This window comes from Hibiscus syriacus, unplaced genomic scaffold (assembly GCF_006381635.1).
Source record: "Hibiscus syriacus cultivar Baekdansim isolate YM2019G1 unplaced genomic scaffold, ASM638163v2 tig00002840_pilon, whole genome shotgun sequence".
Classification (NCBI taxonomy): domain Eukaryota; kingdom Viridiplantae; phylum Streptophyta; class Magnoliopsida; order Malvales; family Malvaceae; genus Hibiscus; species Hibiscus syriacus.
This window is the reverse complement of record NW_024061947.1, coordinates 10,133,021-10,155,109: the sequence shown is the minus strand read 5'-3', so window position 1 is coordinate 10,155,109 and position 22,089 is coordinate 10,133,021. Positions and strand designations below refer to the sequence as shown.

The window sequence follows — 22,089 nt, the reverse complement described above, 5'->3', positions numbered from 1 at the left end:
AATTACTGGGTTTTGTTTGTTTATTTCAAATCATTTATTATTAGTATTATTATTATGGTAATAAGACCCAAGCAGGACCCAAGCCAAGCCAAGCCGCGTGTGTCATAAAAGGAAAGAAACTTTGTATTTGGTAGCTAAGTTGGCAGCGGCGAGCGAATCCAAATCAGAATTCAATACTTCCAGCCCCAGGTGAGAAGTGTAACCGTAGAACTGTGCAAGTACGAAACTTTCTATGGCAATTTTAGTCCGATAACGAGTGGCCGCTGCTGCTTCTCCCTCTCTGTCTCTGTATTTATTGCTATCGATTTGGTGTTGGCATTTGCATTGTCTTTTAGTTTAACGCTTTTCTTCTCCTTTGTCCCCCTCTGCTGCAGGCAAGTTTCTTCTTCAAACAACAGGTTTGCTCGTATTTCAACTATGTTTAAGTTATTAGGATTTTAGGGCATACCGAGTTTGCTTTCTTTCTTTCTTTTCATTAAACGCCTTTTTAATTTTTTTCTGGCTCTGTTTCTTTCTCTTTGGACTAGGGAACAACCCAATTGTTTCTTTTCAGTCAGTGATTCGGTCTGTTTTTTTTAAAGATATATATGGTTTTGACAAACTAATTAGGAGTTAGGGTTTGGTTTTTGTATAACGTATTTGACAATTGAGCTTTTTGGAGATCACCATGGTCTCTTGTATTTATTTTTCTTTTTTAATTTTTGGTATAATAAATCTGATAATTCAGCTGTTGATGTAGACAGGAGAACCTGTATAAGCAAAATGGGCGATACCAAAATGTTGGAACAAAAGCTGCCTGAGGCTTCCGAAGTTAACGTTGTTGATGCTGCTCTCCAACAACAACAACCCTCAAACCCCACTGAGGATCTAAATGCCAATGAAACAATTGCTGATGAGACCCTGACCATGCCACTGAGGATCAAAATGCCAATGGAACAATTGTTGATGAGACCCTGACCATGCCCACTGATGATCAAAATGCCAATGAAACAATTGCTGATGAGACCCTGACCCTGACCCTGACCACTGATGTCGACATGACTGATAATCCACCTTTGCCCGATAAACCTGATAGCAAGTCTTCTGCTGATGCTCCTGCTGATGCTCCTCTCGCTGAACCACTAGAGAAGGAAAGCAATGGAGATGCTGCTCCTCTTCCTTCTACACCTAAATCTGAACCCGAGAGGGTGGAGAAGCCAAAGAGTTGGTTGCTGGATCCTGAGGTACAAGATAGAAATGTTCTCTAAGATCTGATTCTGACTTCAGCAAAAAAGTGTTGATAATTTTGTTTATCCTACTTTTAACTCACATTGTTGTTTGGTATATAGACGGGGGAGGCTGATGAAGCTGGAACACTAGAGGAGCGAGCTGCATTTATGAAGGAGCTGGAAAGTTTCTGTAAGGATAGGTCATTGGAATTCAAACCTCCTAAATTTTATGGAGAACTGTTAAACTGCCTTAAGTGAGTTTGTAGATCCTTGATTTGAATTTCCAGGTTATGATTATACTCCTTTTCACAGTCTAATTTGTGCTTTTTGTATATTTGCATTTGATGTAGGTTGTGGAGAGCAGTTATTAAATTGGGCGGCTATGATGTGGTATGCATGCATATTCTGAAATCATTAATTGGTGTTTTATTAATGTGTATGATAATGCATTATCCTCCTAGCTAATGGCTTTAGTCTTTAACAAGTAAACAATTACAGACAATCTGATTCCATTTACGTGTAAACTGGTTTGGATTTGTTTCTTGTTTTTGATGGTGAATAAGATTAAATTCTAGCAAGGCCTTGTTTCATTTATTGAAGACACACTAATTGCTATGTCTCCAAAGTTGTAATTTCCCATTTAACGTGACAATGACATGTGTGTTATACTATATCTAGACTGGAAGGGGGTATGGGTGGTAGGTATTGAACCCAAGCTTTGATGCCATACAACTCAAGTATTTTGCCACTTGGCCAAGAGTTTTAGTTTGTTTTGCTTCTCATTTGATGTATAAAGGATACAACACATGTTTACTGAATGATAAACTAAATGCATATTTACTCTCTAAATATTTTGTCTGATGATAAACTGAATATTTTGTCCAAACTAAAACTCTAAATCCTTGTTTCGACGAATTAAAGTTTTATGTCCTTTAGGATTACCCTTTGGAAAAAATTATTAATGTGTTGATCATTTACAATATAACCTGGTTATTATTGTTTTGCTCTGAACTTTGGATTGTGACCTGTGGGGCATAGTTTGTGATATTTAAAGGCTGGCAAATTGTTGGGGGTTTCTCATGTGTCAAATTGGAATTCACCTACGTTTACATCATCAATATATAAATTGATTTTTTCACGATCGATACTGATAGGTGACAGCATCAAAGTTATGGCGGCAAGTGGGAGAGTCTTTCAACCCCCCAAAGTAAGGAGAAAGATGTTTTTTTTATTCTCTCTTCTTTTTTTCTATGCACATTTTTATGCATAGTTATTTTTCAATCCCAATTGTTTCCGGGTTGCATTTGATTTTAACACAAAGTACTTTATATGACATGCTCTTTGTGGAAGTGTATATTATTCTCTTGATTGACTTGGTATCTAATTCTTTCTTTCTCCCAGGACCTGCACAACTGTCTCTTGGACATTCCGCATTTTCTACGAGAAGGTATGCTTTTTTGGCTGGGACAATTAACTAGCTGCCTTATTGTAAGGACTGTGGGTACAATACATGTAACTTTACCCTTGCTATGAGATGAGGCTGTTTCCATGCCTTGGAAATGTGACCTCTAGGTCATAATGGACCAGTCTTGTTGTTCTGCCAAGACACTCCTTAATTGACACATTTAATTAAATTTAAACCATCAAGTGAAAAGTCAGAAAGAAAAGAAAAGAAATAGCAATGCATATGCCCTTTCTTTGGTATCATGTTTTGGGTTGCATTAAACATAAATGATAGATAACATGGATAACATTCTTCCTGTTCTGGGAATGAATTTGGGGATTATTTTCAGCACGTTCTTTGTGAAAGTTATATTTATACCACGTGCTTTTTAGACTAATGTGTATATGAGACAGACTCTACTTGTATCTAAGTTGTGGAGTAGATGTTTTGCCTGCCCCTTCCCAGCATATCTTTGAACCATTAAATGAAACTAGTGTAGTTTTTTCTTGGTATAATCAGAATCATATTGAAAATTTTCAAAGACATGCTTATCCAAACCAAACTAAATAATAGAAATGTGGCAAACTGATAGCAGTGCCAATATTTCTTGTGATCTGTCATATCTTAGAACCGCTAAATGAATCTAGTGCAACTTTTTCTTGGTTTAATCAGAATCATATGGCAAATTTTCAAAGACATGCTTATCCAAACCAAACTAAGTAATAAACATGGTAAACTGATAGCACTGCCGATATTTCTGGAATCTATTTTACTGCTTGATTGGGTAAAGAGGAAAGTTCATTGATTTACACATTTTTTTGTAACAATAATTGCGTTTGAGGCTGTATTTCCTATCGTCTGTTTATTTTATGATTGGGCAGGCACTATTGGAATATGAAAAGTATAAGAGGGAGAATGGTGAGATTCAACTTCCTGCTTCCCCACTGCCTCATGCAAGTGGTGAAAAGGAGGTAGGATTTTATTTATTAATATTAGACAACAGTCTGATGATAGTTTTTGAGCTTCCCATCTTCCATTCCATATACTGACATGAAGCTGAATTTCATACAAGTAAACTAATGACATACTTTTCCTTTCACCATTTTTGGTAAGGCATACTTTTTCTAATGTTTTCCGAGTTTCCCGTGCAGTCAAGTGGCTTCCTTCCTGGGTCGGGCAGGGCACGCAGGGATGCTGCAGCTCGTGCCATGCAGGGTTGGCATGCTCAACGTTCCATTGGATATGGAGAGGTTATCATCTCTAATCTTCTATATTGTTGTATTCCTGTTTTGGATCATTTCTTAAAATGCAAAAGTCTAAGTGGTACAAGAATTCCTCTATACAGGATAAGATCTCAAGTCCTACTCCAAAGCGTGAAAGACATCTCAAAAACATTGGTATGCTGCTATATCTTCGGATCTTTCTATTATATTTAAAAGAAAAAAGAATTAAAGAATATCATTAATAGTAATGTTGCAAAAATACACTTGTCCCATGAATTTTCATATTGTTTTTGGGTTCTTTTCCAGGTTTGCAGAAGCAGAAGACACCAATAAACATGGAATCTGGACCTGAATCAGATAAGCAGTTAATATTTGCTAATCACTTAGTTATATGTTATGTTTATTTAGGGTTTTCTTTTGTCCGTCTCTATTTACATTCTACATAATTGAAAGTTGAAGTTGAAGATGGAGACGATTTTTCATTCGATTAATTTACGAAAGGTTCTTCCATCAAAAGAAGAAATATATGAATGATTTACGGCTTCATAATTGATTTAATTCAAAGAATCATATTCTTGATATATTCTTATTGCACCCTTTGCTGCTAGGAACACCTTGAAAAATGTGCCAGTGCAAAGCCGTTTACAAAGAATGCTCCTAATTTAAATTGACAAAGAAAATTTAAGCACAAATCTGTTTCTTACTAATCTGTGGAAGGCTTAAGAACCCTTTTATTGTGGGCCCATGTAATTTGCAAATCATGTTTCATTTATCCCTTAAGAGGGCCACAGCTAACATTAGCCCTATTCCATCACCGTTCTGGGATGGTGATAATCCTTTGATGCCTCTGCTAGACAAGGGAAAGTGGAGGGATGTCGGACCCATGAAGAAGCCGACAAATATTAAACTTGCTCAAACTAACGTGGTTGTTTTCTTCTACTTCCTGATCAGATGTGATTTTTCTTGATGTAGACTGGTCACTGAGGTTGTTGATGCTGGAACTCCTGCTGATTGGGTGAAGATCAATGTGCGTGAAACTGTAAGTTTCCCTTGTTTCCTGCCCAGTGTACACTGTACACAGATAAAAAAAACTATTACAAAACTGGTTTCAGTTACAATCGGTTTTGGATTAACTTTTGTTGGGGTTTTGAGTTCTGAACTGTTTCTACGGCCTTAAAATGGACAGAAGGATTGCTTTGAGGTATATGCTCTGGTCCCTGGACTCCTGCGTGAGGAGGTATGCACTTGTTCTGAAATCCTTTTCACATCATGTGATGTAAATTAGTAAACATTTGGTATGATCTTCGACAGTTGCCATTGCAACCTATACGTCAGTATTGTGGATGATTACATAGATAAGTATGCAAAAGCTCTCGTGTCTGTTGTTATTTTCAGTTATTTGCCAATGCCGGTAGCAATAAATGATCTAGTAATTCTTCTTATAAGTACCCAAGATTTGTTAGATTGGTTAAATGATATCTTAAAATATTTTGGATTTCCATGTTCTTCCTAAGCTATGGTGAGCATCAAGAATTAAATAGTTCCTACTCAACAAATTTTTAGCTGCTCTTCTGCTTTCAAATTTGTGGAAAGTTTTTGGTCTTTCTAGATTCTGTTACTATGATTTTCATATTCCTGTGATTGGAAAATATGTTTGGTGTTTCATGATACTTATTGATTTAGTCTCTATGAAGTTTCACTGGATGTAAGAGTGGACTTGCTTTCCTGTGGATCTAGGTACGAGTTCAATCAGATCTGCTGGACGTTTGGTTATAACGGGTGAACCAGAGCATGTTGACAATCCTTGGGGTATCACCCCCTTTAAGAAGGTATAGCATCTATAGACTGTCCTCAAGTCCACAATTACATGGTTGATAACATAGTGAGAATACACAATAGGAGGAATTAATCCCATCTTTGGTGGCTCTGAAATTCATGTGTTTAGTTTCTTTATAGTTTTACCATCGTATTTGAGACGAAAATGTTAGGAAGACATGTTGAGCTGATCTTAATTTGGTGTGGTTTTTACAGGTAGTGACCTTACCGGCGAGAATCGATCCACTTCAGACATCCGCTGTCGTTAGCTTGCATGGTCGACTCTTTGTGCGTGTCCCTTTTGAGCAGGGATCAATGTGAGCCTCATCATGTTTAGATTAGGTGGCTTTGGCCAGACTCATTTTAGGAGAAATGTAACTATAAGTGAACTTGGTACTGTTGCATTAGTTGTAATTTCCCCCGTGGTTTTCTATATTTCATAATGTTGCAACTGGTTGAAAATAAGTCTCGTACAAAATCAAATGGTGAAATTCAGTGGAGATGTGGTAAAACTAATGTAATTTTCAAACCTTTGCAAGTGAAATGGGACAAAAAAGATTTAGAATGCAAAGTCAGAAAACAAGAATAATTCCAAGCGTTAGGTTGTGAATTAAGCATTAGCACATGTATCATCATCAGTTCGTCATGCATGTAGTGCTTACACTATTCTGCCGTGTATGTAACAGTTAAAAGATACAGAAAATTGCAGAATTTTGCAAGATATCCCCATCATCGGTCACAAACCCATAAGAAAATAAGGAAAGCAAGGAGAGGTTTTCCTGTTCATGAAAGTTGTCAAAGAATAAAGAATAGCAACTGACAGATATGATTTTGTTCAAGGCAGCACATGTTAATGGCCTCTTCGTCCCCACCACCACACATCATTGTTATTAGTACTATGTTCTTATTTTACATGCCGATGATTTTGTTCATTGTTGGTTTTCACTCTCCTGTTTCTGCAAATGATTATTATACCATTTTTTTTTCATGTAATTTCGAGGATCAAACACTTGAACCTGTGGGTTTATTTCAACCCAACCTGTTTTTGCAGGTCTTGGAGCTGAAGATGGGGCACAATGTTTGAGATCCTTTTTTTATTTATTGCAAAAGTATAGGGGTCTATATGCTAAAAATAATATATCAACATGTTCCAATGAAAGAACAACAATAATGCATGATTGTCGCAAGCAGTGGCATCCTTTTGTTTTTTTGAGGGTCCCTCTCAGTTTCCCGACTTTTACTTGGACAGCTCCTTCAATTTACACATCCCCCCCCCACCCAAAAAAAAACCACCAACTCTTTAATAATTTGTTCAATACATCACAATTAATACATTTTTTTTAAAACCGAATTATCCCACCACTAGTTTAGGATTAACAACCAAAAACCTAAGCCTTTTAAGTTTTACCTTATGTTTATGAGTAGTAATAAGCTTTTATTGGTCAATATTCGTTCGATTGATAAAAAAAGTCAATATTAAATTCAAACTTTATGATGACAAGAAATTAATTTTAAAATCAGATTCGATTCAAATGAAATTCGAGTTTAATCAGATATTTCACTTCCAAAAAAAAAAACCTTCTTGTGATTGGAAAGGAGTGAAATTGAAGCCAGACAAAATCAGTGCTGCTTGTTCTAGAGTTTGTTGTTTAAATTTTATCAGAAACTGGCAGGTAAACAGATAGAGGATGAGTAAGAGAGAGAACTGAAGTAAACCAATTGGATTATCCATATAAGTAGGGTTGTAGGTCCCCCCAAGCGCCCAAATCCCCCTCCCCTACCAAGCTGTCTTTGCTGATTGCCATTACTTTGGTTGAGAACCCTCCAGCACTAAAAGCTTCCTCTCTCCTCTCTTTCCTCCTTTATTTTCCCCCCTACTTCTTCTTTCCCCCCCTTTTTTTCCCTTCTTCCTTCATCATCATGATTACCCATCTTCTAATCTCTCTATATTCCATTCTCCATCTTTCACCTACAATGAACTGAGTTAGATTTCTTATTAATTTCCCTTTACCTTAGTTTCTAGTGTTTTGCCTTTGATCTTCGTCTTCTGTTAATATTAAGACTTGATTTTCACTCTGTTTACTACCCATCAATCTTCCCAAACTCTGTGTATAGAGCCCCAAACCCTACCCCAAAACTATCCACTTCAGCCCTCTTGTTGGCCCATCTAGGGTTTTCCTTTCTTCCTCCTTTATTTATTCACCCCCTTTTTTATCCCTAGTTTTATTATGATCATATGATTCTTTAGGATTATTGTTATGTCCGCCTCTCCGCTTTGTAATCCTTTCTTTGCTGTCAAAATCCAATCATCATCCTTCGCCACTGTCGTTTGATTCCCTTAAATCCCCAACGATTCTGGGTATCTATCTTTGTTGCCAATTCTAGGGGTTTTCTAGGGTTTTATAATTCTTAATAAAGAAAAAAACTGCGGTTTTATTCTCTCTCGATTCTGGGGTTAACCTCATTATCAATTGACTTGTTATCCTTGGATTTGAACCGGGTCATCTGTGGTCATGGCGTACCAGCAAATTCCGGGCTCGGGCTCGGGCTCGGGCTCGAGTTCGAGTTCTGGGTTTCAATACATGAATTCCCCATTTGGAGATACAACGTACACCAAGATCTTTGTTGGGGGACTCGCCTGGGAAACCCAAAGTGAAACGATGCGCCGTTATTTCGAGCAGTTCGGTGAAATTTTGGAGGCCGTTGTCATCACTGATAAAAACTCCGGCCGTTCAAAAGGATACGGTTTTGTGAGTGTTAATTGTTTTCGCCCCTTTTATTCCTTTTCAAAGATAATATACTAATGCATTTGGCCGTCGTTGTTATTGTTATGTAAATAATGACGAACCGGAATTAATTCTATGGTGGCTGCATGCCCTTTGATGCTAAAGCAATGTGTGTTAAGTGAAGCATGGACTTTAAAGTGAATTGGTTTCTTCTTGGCTTTGTATGGAGGGTATAGGTGACTTTCCGGGATCCAGAGGCTGCTAGGAGAGCTTGTGTTGATCCGACCCCAATTATCGATGGCAGGCGCGCTAATTGTAATTTGGCTTCTCTTGGCCGTCCTCGACCTCCAGTTCCTTACGGTATCATCTCTAATTTGCCCGGTTAGTATGATCTTTAAGCTGATGCCTTCATGCTATTTCCAATTCTTTTCGAGGATAAAGGAAAAGCTTTATCAACAATGCAGCAAACTCTCCCATTTAAAATTTCCCTTATTGACTTTTTTTGTGTCAAAATTTTTCAACTTTGACTCATTATTATTTAAAATTTATTATTGATAAAAATATGAAAAATATATATTTTAGAAATCTTTAATCCAGTAGTTTCGAAATATATAAAAATTAGTTGAACCTTATTCTCATATGTAATGGGGTAAGGGGAGTTAGGATAGTAGGCTGCCCAACGCTAGGTTGAGAGCAGCTTTCGTAGAAAACCTCCGAATTATGAAATGCCCTCCGTGGGACTCGATCCCACGACCCCAAAGTTAAGAGCCTTGTGCTCTACCAACTGAGCTGGATGGCATTTCTTCTAAGTTTCGAAATATATATTTAATAAAATTTAATTTTTTTAAACATTTAAAATAATCATAGTTAAATTTTAAAAATTTTGACTTTTAAAAATTCAATAAGTGACATTTTTAGTGGGACGGAGATAGTAGCATTTTTGAAGTATAAGGTTATGATTATCAAAAGGAAGATCATTACAATCTAGGGCGGATACTTTATTCCCTGTCCGGTTTACATGTCTTGTACTTCCTCTTGTTTACATATTGTGTAAACATTCCTAAGATCAAGTGGTCTAGCCCATCAGTATTCATTTTTGAGACCACTCCGTATGCATAACTCTCAATTGCACCGATATTTGTTATTCATTCCTCTTCATTTTCCAGTTTTCTTCTTTGTCTGTTTTAAATTTAGTTTCCATTTACATTCTTACCACAGTGGTTGAAATTTCCCTTCCATTTAAAACTGTCTTCGTATGAAAAGTGTTACATTGTTTATCCTGCCCAAATTTGCAGGGTGGTTTTATTTGGCTTCCTTTCAACTCTTAAGCTGACGGCAGCATACTTATAGTTGAACTAATTTTGAAGTTGTTTCAGACATTCAGTTGGTTTTCCATTTGCACTTTTCTATCAGCCTTAACGATCAGGCTAATAATTTTTCCTTTTTATCTTCGTAATAGGACGTTTAAGACCAGCTTCTCCATATGTTGGAGGTGTGCAAGCTACACGAGGGGCTTATGTTGGAAGTTTTGGCTATCAGCCCCCACTTCCTTACAACTACCAACAAGGATTAATGTACCCTTCTTATGGGTGAGTTATGCTTTCTGAGTCAAGGTTTCTAACTAAATTGGTTGTTCTAATTATGATTCAATTGAGCTTGGCTTGATTGAGCATCGTTCTAGTTTTATGATTTATGCTTGTAGTGTAGAAGGCTTTGTTCTATTAAGTGCCAAAGAGATCTTTTTTAGGTTTCTTTGGGGGGATTTTGCCTACAATTGACTTTGATACAAGTGCGTGTCAGACACTTTTTATGTGTCTCTTATGTGACAATTTCCTGTGATTTTCGGCTTGGAATTGAAAGAATGGGCACATTAAGTATTTTTTTGCTTTGCCGTCTTGGTAAATTGTATTGCAGGTCTCTAGGGTACTTTTTGTAAAGCTTGTTTATCATTAGAAATTTTATCATGTGTTGATCGTGTGTTTCTGCACAAGCAGAAACAGTAGATGCAGAAACATGTCTTATTTAATGTTTAAGAGGAATAGGTTGTAGCCTTGGCATAAATATGGTTGTGTGTTCTGTATATGCCTCGTCAACCTGTAATGTGGTTGTGTCATTATGGAAAGCTCGCTAATCAGAGTTCAATTGGGCACATCTCCTTTTGCAGCTACTTGTCTTTTAATTATTCTCCTTGTCTCATGGAAGTTCAAACCGATCACAGCATGCAAAATGGCCAAGGAGTTTTTAGTCTTTACCTTAGAATTCAGGATTAATTAGTCCAAAGTACAGTCATATGACATGGTGTGATTGGCAATTGCAGGAATGCAAAATTGGTAGTTGCAGAGGATATGTGCCCGAGCTCAATGTTTATTGAACAGGCAAGATCATGACTGTGATTTGATAAGGATCAAAAGGAAAGAAATGTTGGGAGAAGGGGGGATGTGATTGTTATCATGGGCTAAGTAGTTAGGCTTTATAGTTTTACACATGAAGTTTTTGGGCCTTGGTATGGCTCATTGATAGTAGTGTTCCGGTCTATCACTTGGAAGACCTGGTTGTTCTGATGTGATGAATAATATTTTTTTTGTCCTTTTATAACTTCATTTATGGTATAATATTTATTGCGTAGCTCCTAATTAATGCTGAACTTTTTGACATCATTGATATATGTTTATCTCTCTGCAGGTATGCAACATATGGACCTGAATATGTCTATCCTCAGGTTAATGGCGTTACAAAGTGCAATTTTGTGGGGAAAAAATGGAGCAAGTAATGTTTGTGCCCTGATGCTGATTTATTCTTGTTTCTCTGGACAGGGTGCTTACAACCCTTATATGGCTCAGCAGTACGTTCAGATATATGGAGTACCTGGAGCGGTTAACCCAGCTATTTATCCATATGGGCAAGTGGGTCAAAATGTTCCTAGCGGACATGGTTATACAGCTGTACAGGGATATGCAATGCCAAGTCATCAAATAGTTCAGTTTGGTGAAGCCGTTGCTAATGCAATCACCACTTCTCCAATGGCCACACTCCAAACACCATATCCTGGAGGTTAATATCAATAATGAAAATTTTCCTTTTGCCCTTGTTTACGCTACTGTTTTTGCTTTTCCCCCTAACTCTGTCTGTCAACAATTTATTTCCTCTTCATATCTAGAGATCAGTACATCTTCGCTTTTATATTTCATTGATCCAATTTATTTTTGCTTTGTGATCCAAGACAATATCCGTTACTGAGTTTTATGTGAACTAGAAATTATATAGAAAATGAGCTTTTTAGTTAAGCTTAGAGGATTGTGGTGCACATTAATGACCTTCATTTTATTTTTTGATCAATCTTGAAATGTAGCTCTGAAAACCTTATAGCAGGCTCCAATTGTTTTGAGTTTGTAAATGCATAGAACAACTTACTAGCCAAGCGTGCTTGTTTATTAGGTATAGCAGCATCTGTTCCAGCACAGCCACAATTTATTGTTACTACTCAGTTTATGCAAGGTAGTGGTTCTGACCAAACAACTGGGTGAGGAGTTGATCAAGGTAAGTAGTCACGTCTTGGTACATGAAGTTCTTAGGTTGTCTGGGCCTCTTGCTGTGGAGTTAACCATGGCCGGTGTCTTTTTTCAATCAATTCAGGTATCCTTAGATTGCAGCAGGACTAAGAGCAGCGAAACTGCTACATGAGTGGCAGGCTTCGGATCTAGCCTTGCAAATTATTTATTTTGCATTCTACAGGTACTATAACTTTTCTCATTGTACTGTTATACATAGAGTAATTGTCTTTCCTGCAGTAGTGTTGTAGGGATTAGTTCTGGTGTGGTTTTAGTATTCAGTTCATAATTTGAAGAAATGAGAAGTACCATAATGATTGTTTAACGAACATGTGATGAGGAAACACACACTAGAGGTTGAATGCATACAGTGAGTAGTGTATCTTAATATCATTAGGGTATCGGCCTTACGGTGTTTAATCTTTGTGCAGGTCGTATGTAGTCATGCTCACCAGAGAAGTCATATGTCGTCTGAGTCGCTCCAGATGGTGGAGAAGCTATATGGAGGAAGCCGGAAAGTCTTCCTCGATGGTGGTGGTGTTGTCGTTTAACCTTTTGTATTTATAAAGAACGTTAGTACACAGCTGCTGGTTGGGAGGCCAGCGGTGAAGGGATTGATGGGTGCTGGAAAGGGATTCTGGCAACCATCCACATAGGCTGGAATAAAAAATGGTGTAAAAAGGATACACGTTTAGAATCAACATATGATTCTTTTTCATAGTCCCCAGCATTTGGGGTGTATGTATAGATAGTCTCGTCTTTGGTGGATTATCCTCTGCATATGCAGACATGATGGTTTTAGGGGTTGTGCATATCAGTACTAGTAGTAGCAGTAGCAGTAGGCATGCTGCATTTCATGAATGGTTATGAGAGCTTCACTTCACAAACATGGAGGAAGCTCTCTGATGCATTTTCCTTAAACTGAAAAATGGTGAAAAATGGCCAGGAAAAAAAAGATTTGTGTACAAAGAAGTATTCTTCTTCATCGTCTTCTTCTTCTTCTATTTATTTATTTCTTTAGCTCTGTTAATAATAATACGTTAAAATATATTCAAAAATTATATTTCACGTCACATTTACAAATAATTAGTATTAATGGGTTAAATTGCTATAGTTTAGGGTTGGGATCGAGAGTATTTTTGGTTTTAGCTTTTGATTGATATTATCGAACCCTCGAATCATAGAACAAAGCATCACATTTTGCCTTGTGCTTAGGTCTTCCACGGAAACTGCTCTCAACTTGACGTTGGGGGCAGTTTATCATCCCATCTCTCTTTATTCAATTGTATATGGGAATTGGGTTTTGTTGTTGTTATACTGTAACTATTAACTATGCTGGAAGGAATGTAATGTGCTGAATATGTAACATGTTCTTATGAAATAGACAACTTGATAGGTTTAATTTTTAAATAAATTATGTTTTTTAGGTATTAATTTTATTTCAAATATTTAATATTTGATTCCGTAATCATTTTAATTTCTTTTTTTTTTCAAAATCTAGAGATCATATTATGTGAAAAAAATAAGGGTTCTAATTTTTTTGCAAAAATTTAAGGAGCTTAAATATTATTAAATTTAAATTTTATTATAGATGCTCGAGTCTAAATATATTCTTATGGATAATTTACCTTTTATTTTTAAATTAACTGTAATAAATGTTCAAATACATATTATTTATAATTATAATAATTTGCAACTAAAAATCATAAATTTGGACATAAAATTCTTGCCCAAGTTGCTTTACAACTAAGAATGCTGGTATCATTTAAAGTAACTTAAAAGAAACCAACCAGTAGGGGAGCAAGTTAGTAGAAAGGAAACGAGCGCGTAATGGAGGAGCCAATGCAGTTAAAAGTTAAAGTTTACATTACCACCTAAGCTGATTTTTCAGTAATTTACTCAAAAAATTATAAAACCAATTTTATTTTTCAAACGAACTAATTTTTTAAAGAGAAAATAACCTCAGTGACCAAAAATCTCATATAATATACGATTTTAACCAACTTTTTCCGGATTTGCCAAAATGACCAACAAAATCGCAATGTGATCGTTAATTCGCAACGCGATCTCCATTATCGCAAATCAGTTTCCAGATTCGCAACGCGATTATGACTATCGCAATGCGATTTTCCAATTTCGCGTTGCGATTTTCCCAATTTAATAAGTAAATCGCAATGCGAATTTGGAAAATCGCAATGCGAATTTGGAAAATCGCAATGCGAATTTGGAAAATTGCAACGCGATACTGATTATCGCAACGCGATAATACAAAATTGCAACGCGATACTGACTTTCGCAACGCGATACTTAATTTCGCAACGCAATACTGACTTTCGCAACGAGATAATACATAATCGCAATGCGATTTTCAGAGCGCCATTAGTATCGCAAAGCGTATTTTATTTTCAAATTCCAAACACGAATATTAATATATTGGAACACTGAACCGTCCACAGTATATCCCGTAATCGCAACTCATAACCTAAAACCTAAAATCACAACTCAGTCTCATCTCTATCTCTCACTCTCTCACCCATCTCTGACGAAATCCGTCCCCATCTCCGACGAAATCCGTCTATCTCCATCTCTCAGAGCCACCCTCACAATCAGAAATGGAAAATCAACCAAATCAACCACCGAGGGTTAGTTTTTTTAATTATTTTCTTTTTGAAATTTTTGCATTATTATTAGGTTTTTCATATTAAAATTGATGATAAGTTTACTGGTAATTTCAATAATAGATTAACCATTTCACTTAGATTGCTTATTAAATCAACCGAGAATCGCAACGCGAAATGAAAATCGCAACGACAAAATCGCAACGCGATTTTATTCTCTCGTTGCGATAGTCAAATTTGCGTTGCGATTGTCATTTTCGTGTTGCGATTTTCATTTTCAGAAACTATTCTTCTTCTGCAAATTGAAACTTGAATGAATTGCATTACTTCAACCAAAAAACAAAGACAAATAAGAAATTCACAGTGTTGCAAATTTAAGTTTGAAGAATAAACTACTACTCTTTATGTTTATTATTGTTTTTGGTATATCTTCACAGTGTAGTTTTTTGTATATCTAACTTAGTATGTTTATTGTTTTTGTAGAACTTTTATTCGGCTCAATTGACCTTAAGAAATAAAGTCAGCCTGGCCAACACAATTGCGTCGAAGCTTTCACCTGCACAAAGAAAAATGTTTGAGGATACTTGCTTCGGGCCATGGCTGAAAGTACAACATCCCGGTGGAGATGCGATGTTGACACACCTGCTTCTTCAAACCATGACTAGTGATATACCAGATACTATACAACGTCGTGATGAAGAGATATGGTTTGATTTTCTACTGGCGTATACGTGTTTTGGGCGGGAGGAGTTTTGCTTAATCACCGGTCTACGCTTCGGACACGATGATGTAGGTCGGTACACTAGACACATTACCCGCCCATCATGGTTATCCCGGGTTTTTCCTGAGCTGGAGAGGCCCAATCTACACGTGGAAGACCTGACGATATTATTGAATAAGAAAGATGGTTTTACTCGGATGGATGACGTCGATGTTGTCCGAGTATGCCTTCTAATACTTTTGCATGCCGGCTTTTTAGGCAGAGAGGCCAGACAACCTATTCCGAATGATCTAATCAAATTGGTAGAAGACCTAAATGCGTGGAACCTGTTTCCATAGGGCTCGTATTTATGGAAAGCTACATGGAATAAGTTATCGTCTGCCTTGGATGACCGAAAAAGTTTGCATGGCGATGGTTCCAAATACACTTTGACAGGCTTTATTTGGGCCTTTAAGGTAAGAATTTTATATAATATTTCCAAAATTATAAGTAATTATTTAACAATTACTAATGTTTGTTATTATATTGTTTGTAGATTTGGATATTTGAGGCATTTCCCGCCATGAAGACATATGCAATAAAAACTTCAAATGATATTCCCAGGGCTATTTCATGGAAGAGGAAACGAACCTTGCAATGAGAAGATTTACTACGATATACGACAATAAATAATGTAAGTTAACATAAATACTACCATATGTTTATAAACAAGTTATTACTAGTACACGTTTAACTTTGTTTGAGCTTTTATATTGTTAGGAGGCCAACACTCCATTACAGAGGCTGACACCCACGGAAGCTGAGCTTGCCACTGATTGGTGGCAAGCTAGTAAGCGTTTTTTTGATGGCACGGATGATGAGCAGCCTCCATTTCGGGAGCCATCACCTCACCCAGAGCTATCACCTCACCCAGAGCCATCGCCTGATCGACCCGACTATACACCTCCACAACGACAGCCATCACCTATTCTATCACATCATCGAGCCTCTTCTCCACCATCACCGCAAGATAGGCGACCGGCAAAGATGCCACGACGTTTATCTCCCTGTTCTCCACCTCCACCTCCACGGGATGAGTTAGGAGAGTTACGTGATGAGGTCAATGCCTTGCGTGAGGAGGTCGGTACTTTACGCAAAGACGATGGTGCATGGCGTGTTGAGGTGTCTACTTTACGTGATGAGGTAGCCGCTCTACGTGAGATGGTAGTATCGTTGCAGAATGAGGTTCATACTCTACGCAACGAGGTAAGTTTAAGATTTTTCATATTTAACTTGATGATAAATTTACTCGTAATTTCACTTAGATTAACCATTTCACATAGATTGCTTAATAAATTCATTCGGTTGCTGCCAATACTGCTAAACTGTTTTTTGTTAGTATTTGTTTTTGGTTTTGTTTTTGTCTTTTGGTTGAAGTAATGCAATCCATTCAAGTTTCAATTTACAGAAGAAGAATAGTTTACTTTCGCAACACGAAAATGACTATCGCAACGCGGAAATGGCTATCGCAATGCGAAATGAAAATCGCAACGACAAAATCACAATGCGAAATGAAAATCGCAACGCGATTTGCGTTTCGCGTTGCGATTTTCATTTCGCATTGCGATTTTGTCGTTGCGATTTGTATTTCGCATTGCGATAGCCATTTCCGCGTTGCGATAGTCATTTCCGCGTTGCGATAGTCATTTTCGCATTGCGAAAGTAAGTTTCGTGTTGCGAAAGTAAACTATTCTTCTTCTTGAATGTTTATATATATTGTCCTTTTAAATGTTTACATAAGTGCTTACTTCTGGAATGTTATCTGATGTATTTTGTGAACTATGATAGAATAACGACTTGGGTGAATACAATGCAAGTTTGAAACATATTTGTCTTTGTTTAATATCATGTCTGTTTATTTACTGATTTATGTATTAATTTTTTTTTAGCGGCCCGATAAGATGGATGCTTTACGTCGGGTTTTCCTTGCACGACGGAGTTCACGCATCAGACGGCGTGCACGTGCTATTACGTCTCCGTTCACCCCAATGGTGTGAAGACTCCGCAAGAAGAAGCCTGACTCACCTGTCATCCCTCAAGAGTCCCCTCCAATCATTCAAGAGGCCCCTATCATCCCTCAAGAGTCCCCCCTCCCGTTCAAGAGGCCACTGTCATCGTTGAAGAGGTCTCTCCCACCATTCCAGATCCCGATTCACATGGGGTAATATATCGAATTATTAAGAAACCCCCACCGTTGCCGGACATGATGGATGAGAGTTGGCTCTCGTATGAGTTACCGGCTAGTACCCTTCCGGTATCTGAAGTGGAGAGGAGACAACTACCGGAAACAATTTGGATAATACCCTTTGGGCTAAGACCGCAGTTGATTTTTATCTACATGAGCGGAGCCAAGGGTGTTACACTGACATAAGCAAACTCAACGATGAGATGTATTTGTTGCTTAATCGGTCTTGGTGGGGTGTGTTATTAGGGGTTGAAGACAGTGGCTATTTCGATGGGGAGGTAAGTCTTATTTTTGTCTTATATATTATTTTGATTAATTTTTTAAAAATTAATGTAATTCACTAATATATGTCTTTTTTTTTGTAAAACAGCATATCGATGCGTGGGTGTCACGTCTTCTAATAATAAGGAAGCTTCGGAAAAATAAAAAAATTCGCGATATACAATAATGTCGGCGACTTTTCACGCAGTTCACTTGAAGAATCAACGAGATGAATCATTTTCGTTGGGCAATGGACAAGCTAAACTTTATCTTGCATGGTGGGAGGTCGATAAGGTTAGTGTTTATTTTTTAAATTTTTTAAAGGTGTTCATAAATAAGTGCGCAAATAAATGAATTATTACTTATGATTGCATGTGTTTATCCCTGTTTTGGAACGTCGTCATTGGCTTCTCGTCCAACTTCAGCTCCCATCCCTGAAGATAATAGTATATGACAGCATGATAAATTACATATCACTGTCTGATTTGAGAGATATTATCAAGGGATGGAGCTCTCATTTGGCTAAATTCTTGGATGGGATTAATTATTGGACTCATTCTGGACACAAGAAGCCAAAGAAGTTCAATGTCACAGTTGTCAGAGATGAAACCGTGCCACAACAATCGCCGGGAGCCAGAGGGGATTGTGGTCCTCTCGTATGCATGTGCTTGGCGCGTTTGACGACGGGAAGCACAGAGTTTCTACCTCCCACCGATAGAGATAGAGCTGCAATAGGCTTGTGGTTTCGGCATTATATGGCTAGAGCGATATATTCGAGACGCTGCCTACCTGCATCCGCGTTATGAAAGTATCCATTATTAATTGGTAAGTCAAATGCAAGTTTTGTTAACATATATACTCCTTTTGGTTTGAAAATGTTTGGTTAAGTACCTAGAATTCAATAATTTGTTGTTTATAGGTTTTAGATGTGTAGGAAGTCTTGTTTGAGCAAATGTTTGGTTTCTGCAGGTTAATCCTTAAGTGAGCTGCGTGAAATGGATGTACGGGTGCAAAAGTTGATTCATTGATTCAATAATTGATGAGGAAATAAGAATTATTATTATTTTTTTATTGTTTAATTGATTTGTAAAAAATGATTTGTAAATGTTGATTTGTTTAATTGATGTGTACATAATTCTTATTTGTGATTGTTTAATTGATTGAAATGTAATAGTTGATTTGTTGATTTTCAATCTGCATTATGTTGAAGGCAAAACAGACTATCGCAACGAGAAAATCGCAATGCGAAATGAAAATCGCAACGAGAAAATCGCAATGCGATTTTCATTTCGCATTGCGATTTTCGTGTTGTGATTTCCCCGTTGCGATAGTCAAATGAATGTCTAATAAGTGATAACAACTGAACAGATCATAGCAATGTTCAAACTCAAGTTACTAATACATGCCTAACTGAAAATGTTAAAAGTGCACACATAAAATACACATAATACAACGTTTGCATTTAAAAATCACCTAAGTTAACAGTCCCAAAAGGTGAAGCCGGCTGTGATTGGGATTTTGAAGATGATTGCAATTTTCAGAATCTCGTTGCGAAAGTTAGAATCTCGTTGCGAAAGTCAGAATCGCGTTGCGAAAGTCAGAATCACGTTGCGAAAGTCAGAATCGCATTGCGAAAGTCAGTATCGCGTTGCGAAAGTCAGTATCGCGTTGCGATTTTGTATTATCGCGTTGCGATAGTCAGTATCGCATTGCGATTTTCCAAATTCGCATTGCGATTTACTTATTCGCATTGCGAATTGGGAAAATCGCAACGCGATACTTACTTTCGCAACGCGATAATATAGAATCGCAATGCGATTTTCAAAGTTCGCAACAGGTTTTAGTTTCGCAACACAAATTTTTTGTGTATATATCTAAGCAGCAGCAACAACTCATAACCTAAATCCCTAAATCGCAACTCATTTCATCTCCATCTATCACTCTCTCCGGCGACATCCGTTCCTATATCCGTTCCTACATCCTTCCCCATCCGGTAACAGGTCTTAGTTTCGCAGCTCGTTTGTTTAGTAAATTAATTTACAACCATGAAATCATCTAATGTTGATCATGTTTGGATATATTTGTGTTTTGGAGGGTCATGTGAGAATGTTCATGGTGTTTTACAATATATGCCTTTACCCATGAATCTTCAACTAAAACTACCATTAAAAAAGTTAACTTATGAAACTCTAATGTTACGTGTTTCAAAGAAATTGAATTTAGAGCCCCTAAGTGGATTTAGGCTATCTTATCAGAGAAATGGTAAAGTTTATTTGTTAACCGACAATGAAGATGTTGAACGATTCATTGCTTATATTAGTGTTTCAAGTGATGATGTTACATTGTATGTTGTTGAACCTAGAAGTAGTATTGTTGGGTCAGTAGCGGGTAGTAATCAACTAAGTTTTTCTCAAAACCCACAACCTTTCTCTAATCCAAATCCCAATCAACTTTCAGCACCAAATTCCGGTTTTCGTATTGACCAATTAGACGATGATGAGCTAACAGAAAAAATTGTGAGTACTAGTCAGTATTCGAAATTTGATCTTGGTCAATACCCGGACTTTGATATTGGTCAATACTCGGATTTTGATGATGTTTCAGAAGAAGAAACAGACCCTGCGTGTAATGATTTTGATATTGGTCAATACCCAAATTTTGATGATGAAACAACCGTTGCCGAGGAAGATGTTGTTGATGATAATGAGGAGGAAGTTACGACTGTGAATGAACATATTGAACATCCATTATGTAATTCATATAATCTTGAAGAAGAAAAAGAAGAAGAAAAAGTCCCCGAAGAAAAGAAAATGCCACGGGAGTATAACTGGAATATGCCATAATTACTTCAGATACCGGAAGAAGAGTTGGTAATGAAAGCAGTTGATTGTTACACAAAAGTTATTCGTATCAAGAAAGATGATTGTTTTGATACAAAGGAAGACTTGAAGATAGCTTTGTATACGAAATGTGTGGAAGATGGCTATCAACTAAAAGTTAACAAATCAAGCAAAGATCGTTTCGAAACAAGGTGTATGATTGACAAAAACTGTACGTGGCGTATGAATGCAAAGAGGATAAAAGATTGCGATATGTTTCAAGTTAGGACTTTTATTGATAAACATACATGTTCAAGAACCCAAGTTTTTCCTCACCATAGACAGGCAAACAAAAAGGTGTTGGATGGTTTTCTGGCTGAGTTAATGTTTTTGAATGGCATGGTATATCAGGGACATGAAATTATGACTGACATGAATGCTCGGTTCAAGATTAGTATATCATATTCTCAAGCTTGGAGAGCCAAATGTTATGCCTTGGAATTGTTGAGGGGGTCGCCAGAAGCATCGTTTGCCTAACTGCCGGCTTATTGTCACAATTTAAAGCTGAAAAATCCTGGGTCGGTAACTCATATCAAAACAGATAGAGATGGACGCTTTGAGTTGTTGTTTATCGCCATTGGTGCTGCGGTTAGTAAATCAATATAATTCTGTTGACTCATTTTTGTTAGTTACATGTATTTCACATTTAAATGATTATATTTCTTGTGTATATTATTTTGTAGATTCGTTCGTTTATTACTTGCATGCGCCCAGTTATTATAGTTGACGGAGCACATTTGAAATGTCGATACCTTGGAGTAAACTTATTAGCAGTAGCCATGGATGCTAATAATGGGATATTGTCAATAGCTTACGAGGTTGGCAAATCTGAAACCTCTGATTCATGAACATGGTTTATGGGGCATCTTAGGGATTGCATAGGTCCTATTAGCAATCTGACAATCAAATTCGATAGGGCAAACTCAATTGACAACGCTGTTAGAAGGTGTTTCCCAGATGCTTTTCATGGACTTTTTGGTGTTCATTTGTATAAAAATCTAAAATCAAGGTCTACTGGTATAAAAAAGCACAAATGGACATATTGGAAGGCTGTAAAAGCTTATCGGGAAGTGGATTTCAATAAGCATATAAACTATTTAAGACGTGTTTTGCCTCAGTGTGCTCAAACACTAGAAGATGTCGGGTTTGAAAGATGGTCAAGAGTACATCAACTTGGAGCAAGATATGGTTTCATGACGTCTAATAGTGCAGAATCAATCAACGCTCTAAGTCGTCATTCCCGGAAATTACCCATTACTATGTTAATGGAGTTTTTTCGAGCCTCTATTCAACAGTGGTACTACAAGAAAAGAAACCATGCAGGTATTATTTCTTTGAATTCGTAACTTATTATATATTTTACTAAGTATTATTTATTTAAATTTACAGGAACATTAGAACATCGTGTTACACCATGGATTG

General features: G+C 37.1%; 1 protein-coding gene and 1 pseudogene across 2 annotated transcripts; both read left to right on the top strand.

The window, feature by feature from the left end:
- The first annotated feature begins 73 nt into the window (after positions 1-73).
- LOC120157488 lies at positions 74-6,152 on the top strand (annotated as a pseudogene).
- A 1,409-nt stretch (positions 6,153-7,561) lies between these two features.
- Positions 7,562-12,885, top strand: LOC120157472 (RNA-binding protein 24-A-like). 2 transcript variants are annotated; one of them, XM_039168586.1, is made up of 8 exons: positions 7,562-8,440; positions 8,653-8,776; positions 9,876-10,005; positions 11,099-11,135; positions 11,230-11,467; positions 11,852-11,953; positions 12,050-12,148; positions 12,396-12,885. In XM_039168586.1, exons 1-6 carry the CDS (start codon positions 8,204-8,206, stop codon positions 11,938-11,940), a joined length of 855 nt encoding a protein of 284 aa, XP_039024517.1. In that variant the 5' UTR covers positions 7,562-8,203; the 3' UTR covers positions 11,941-11,953; positions 12,050-12,148; positions 12,396-12,885. The 2 variants fall into 2 exon arrangements, with proteins under 2 accessions (XP_039024517.1, XP_039024511.1); XM_039168580.1 differs by having other exon boundaries at positions 7,572-8,440; positions 8,653-8,797.
- The last annotated feature ends 9,204 nt before the right edge of the window (positions 12,886-22,089 follow it).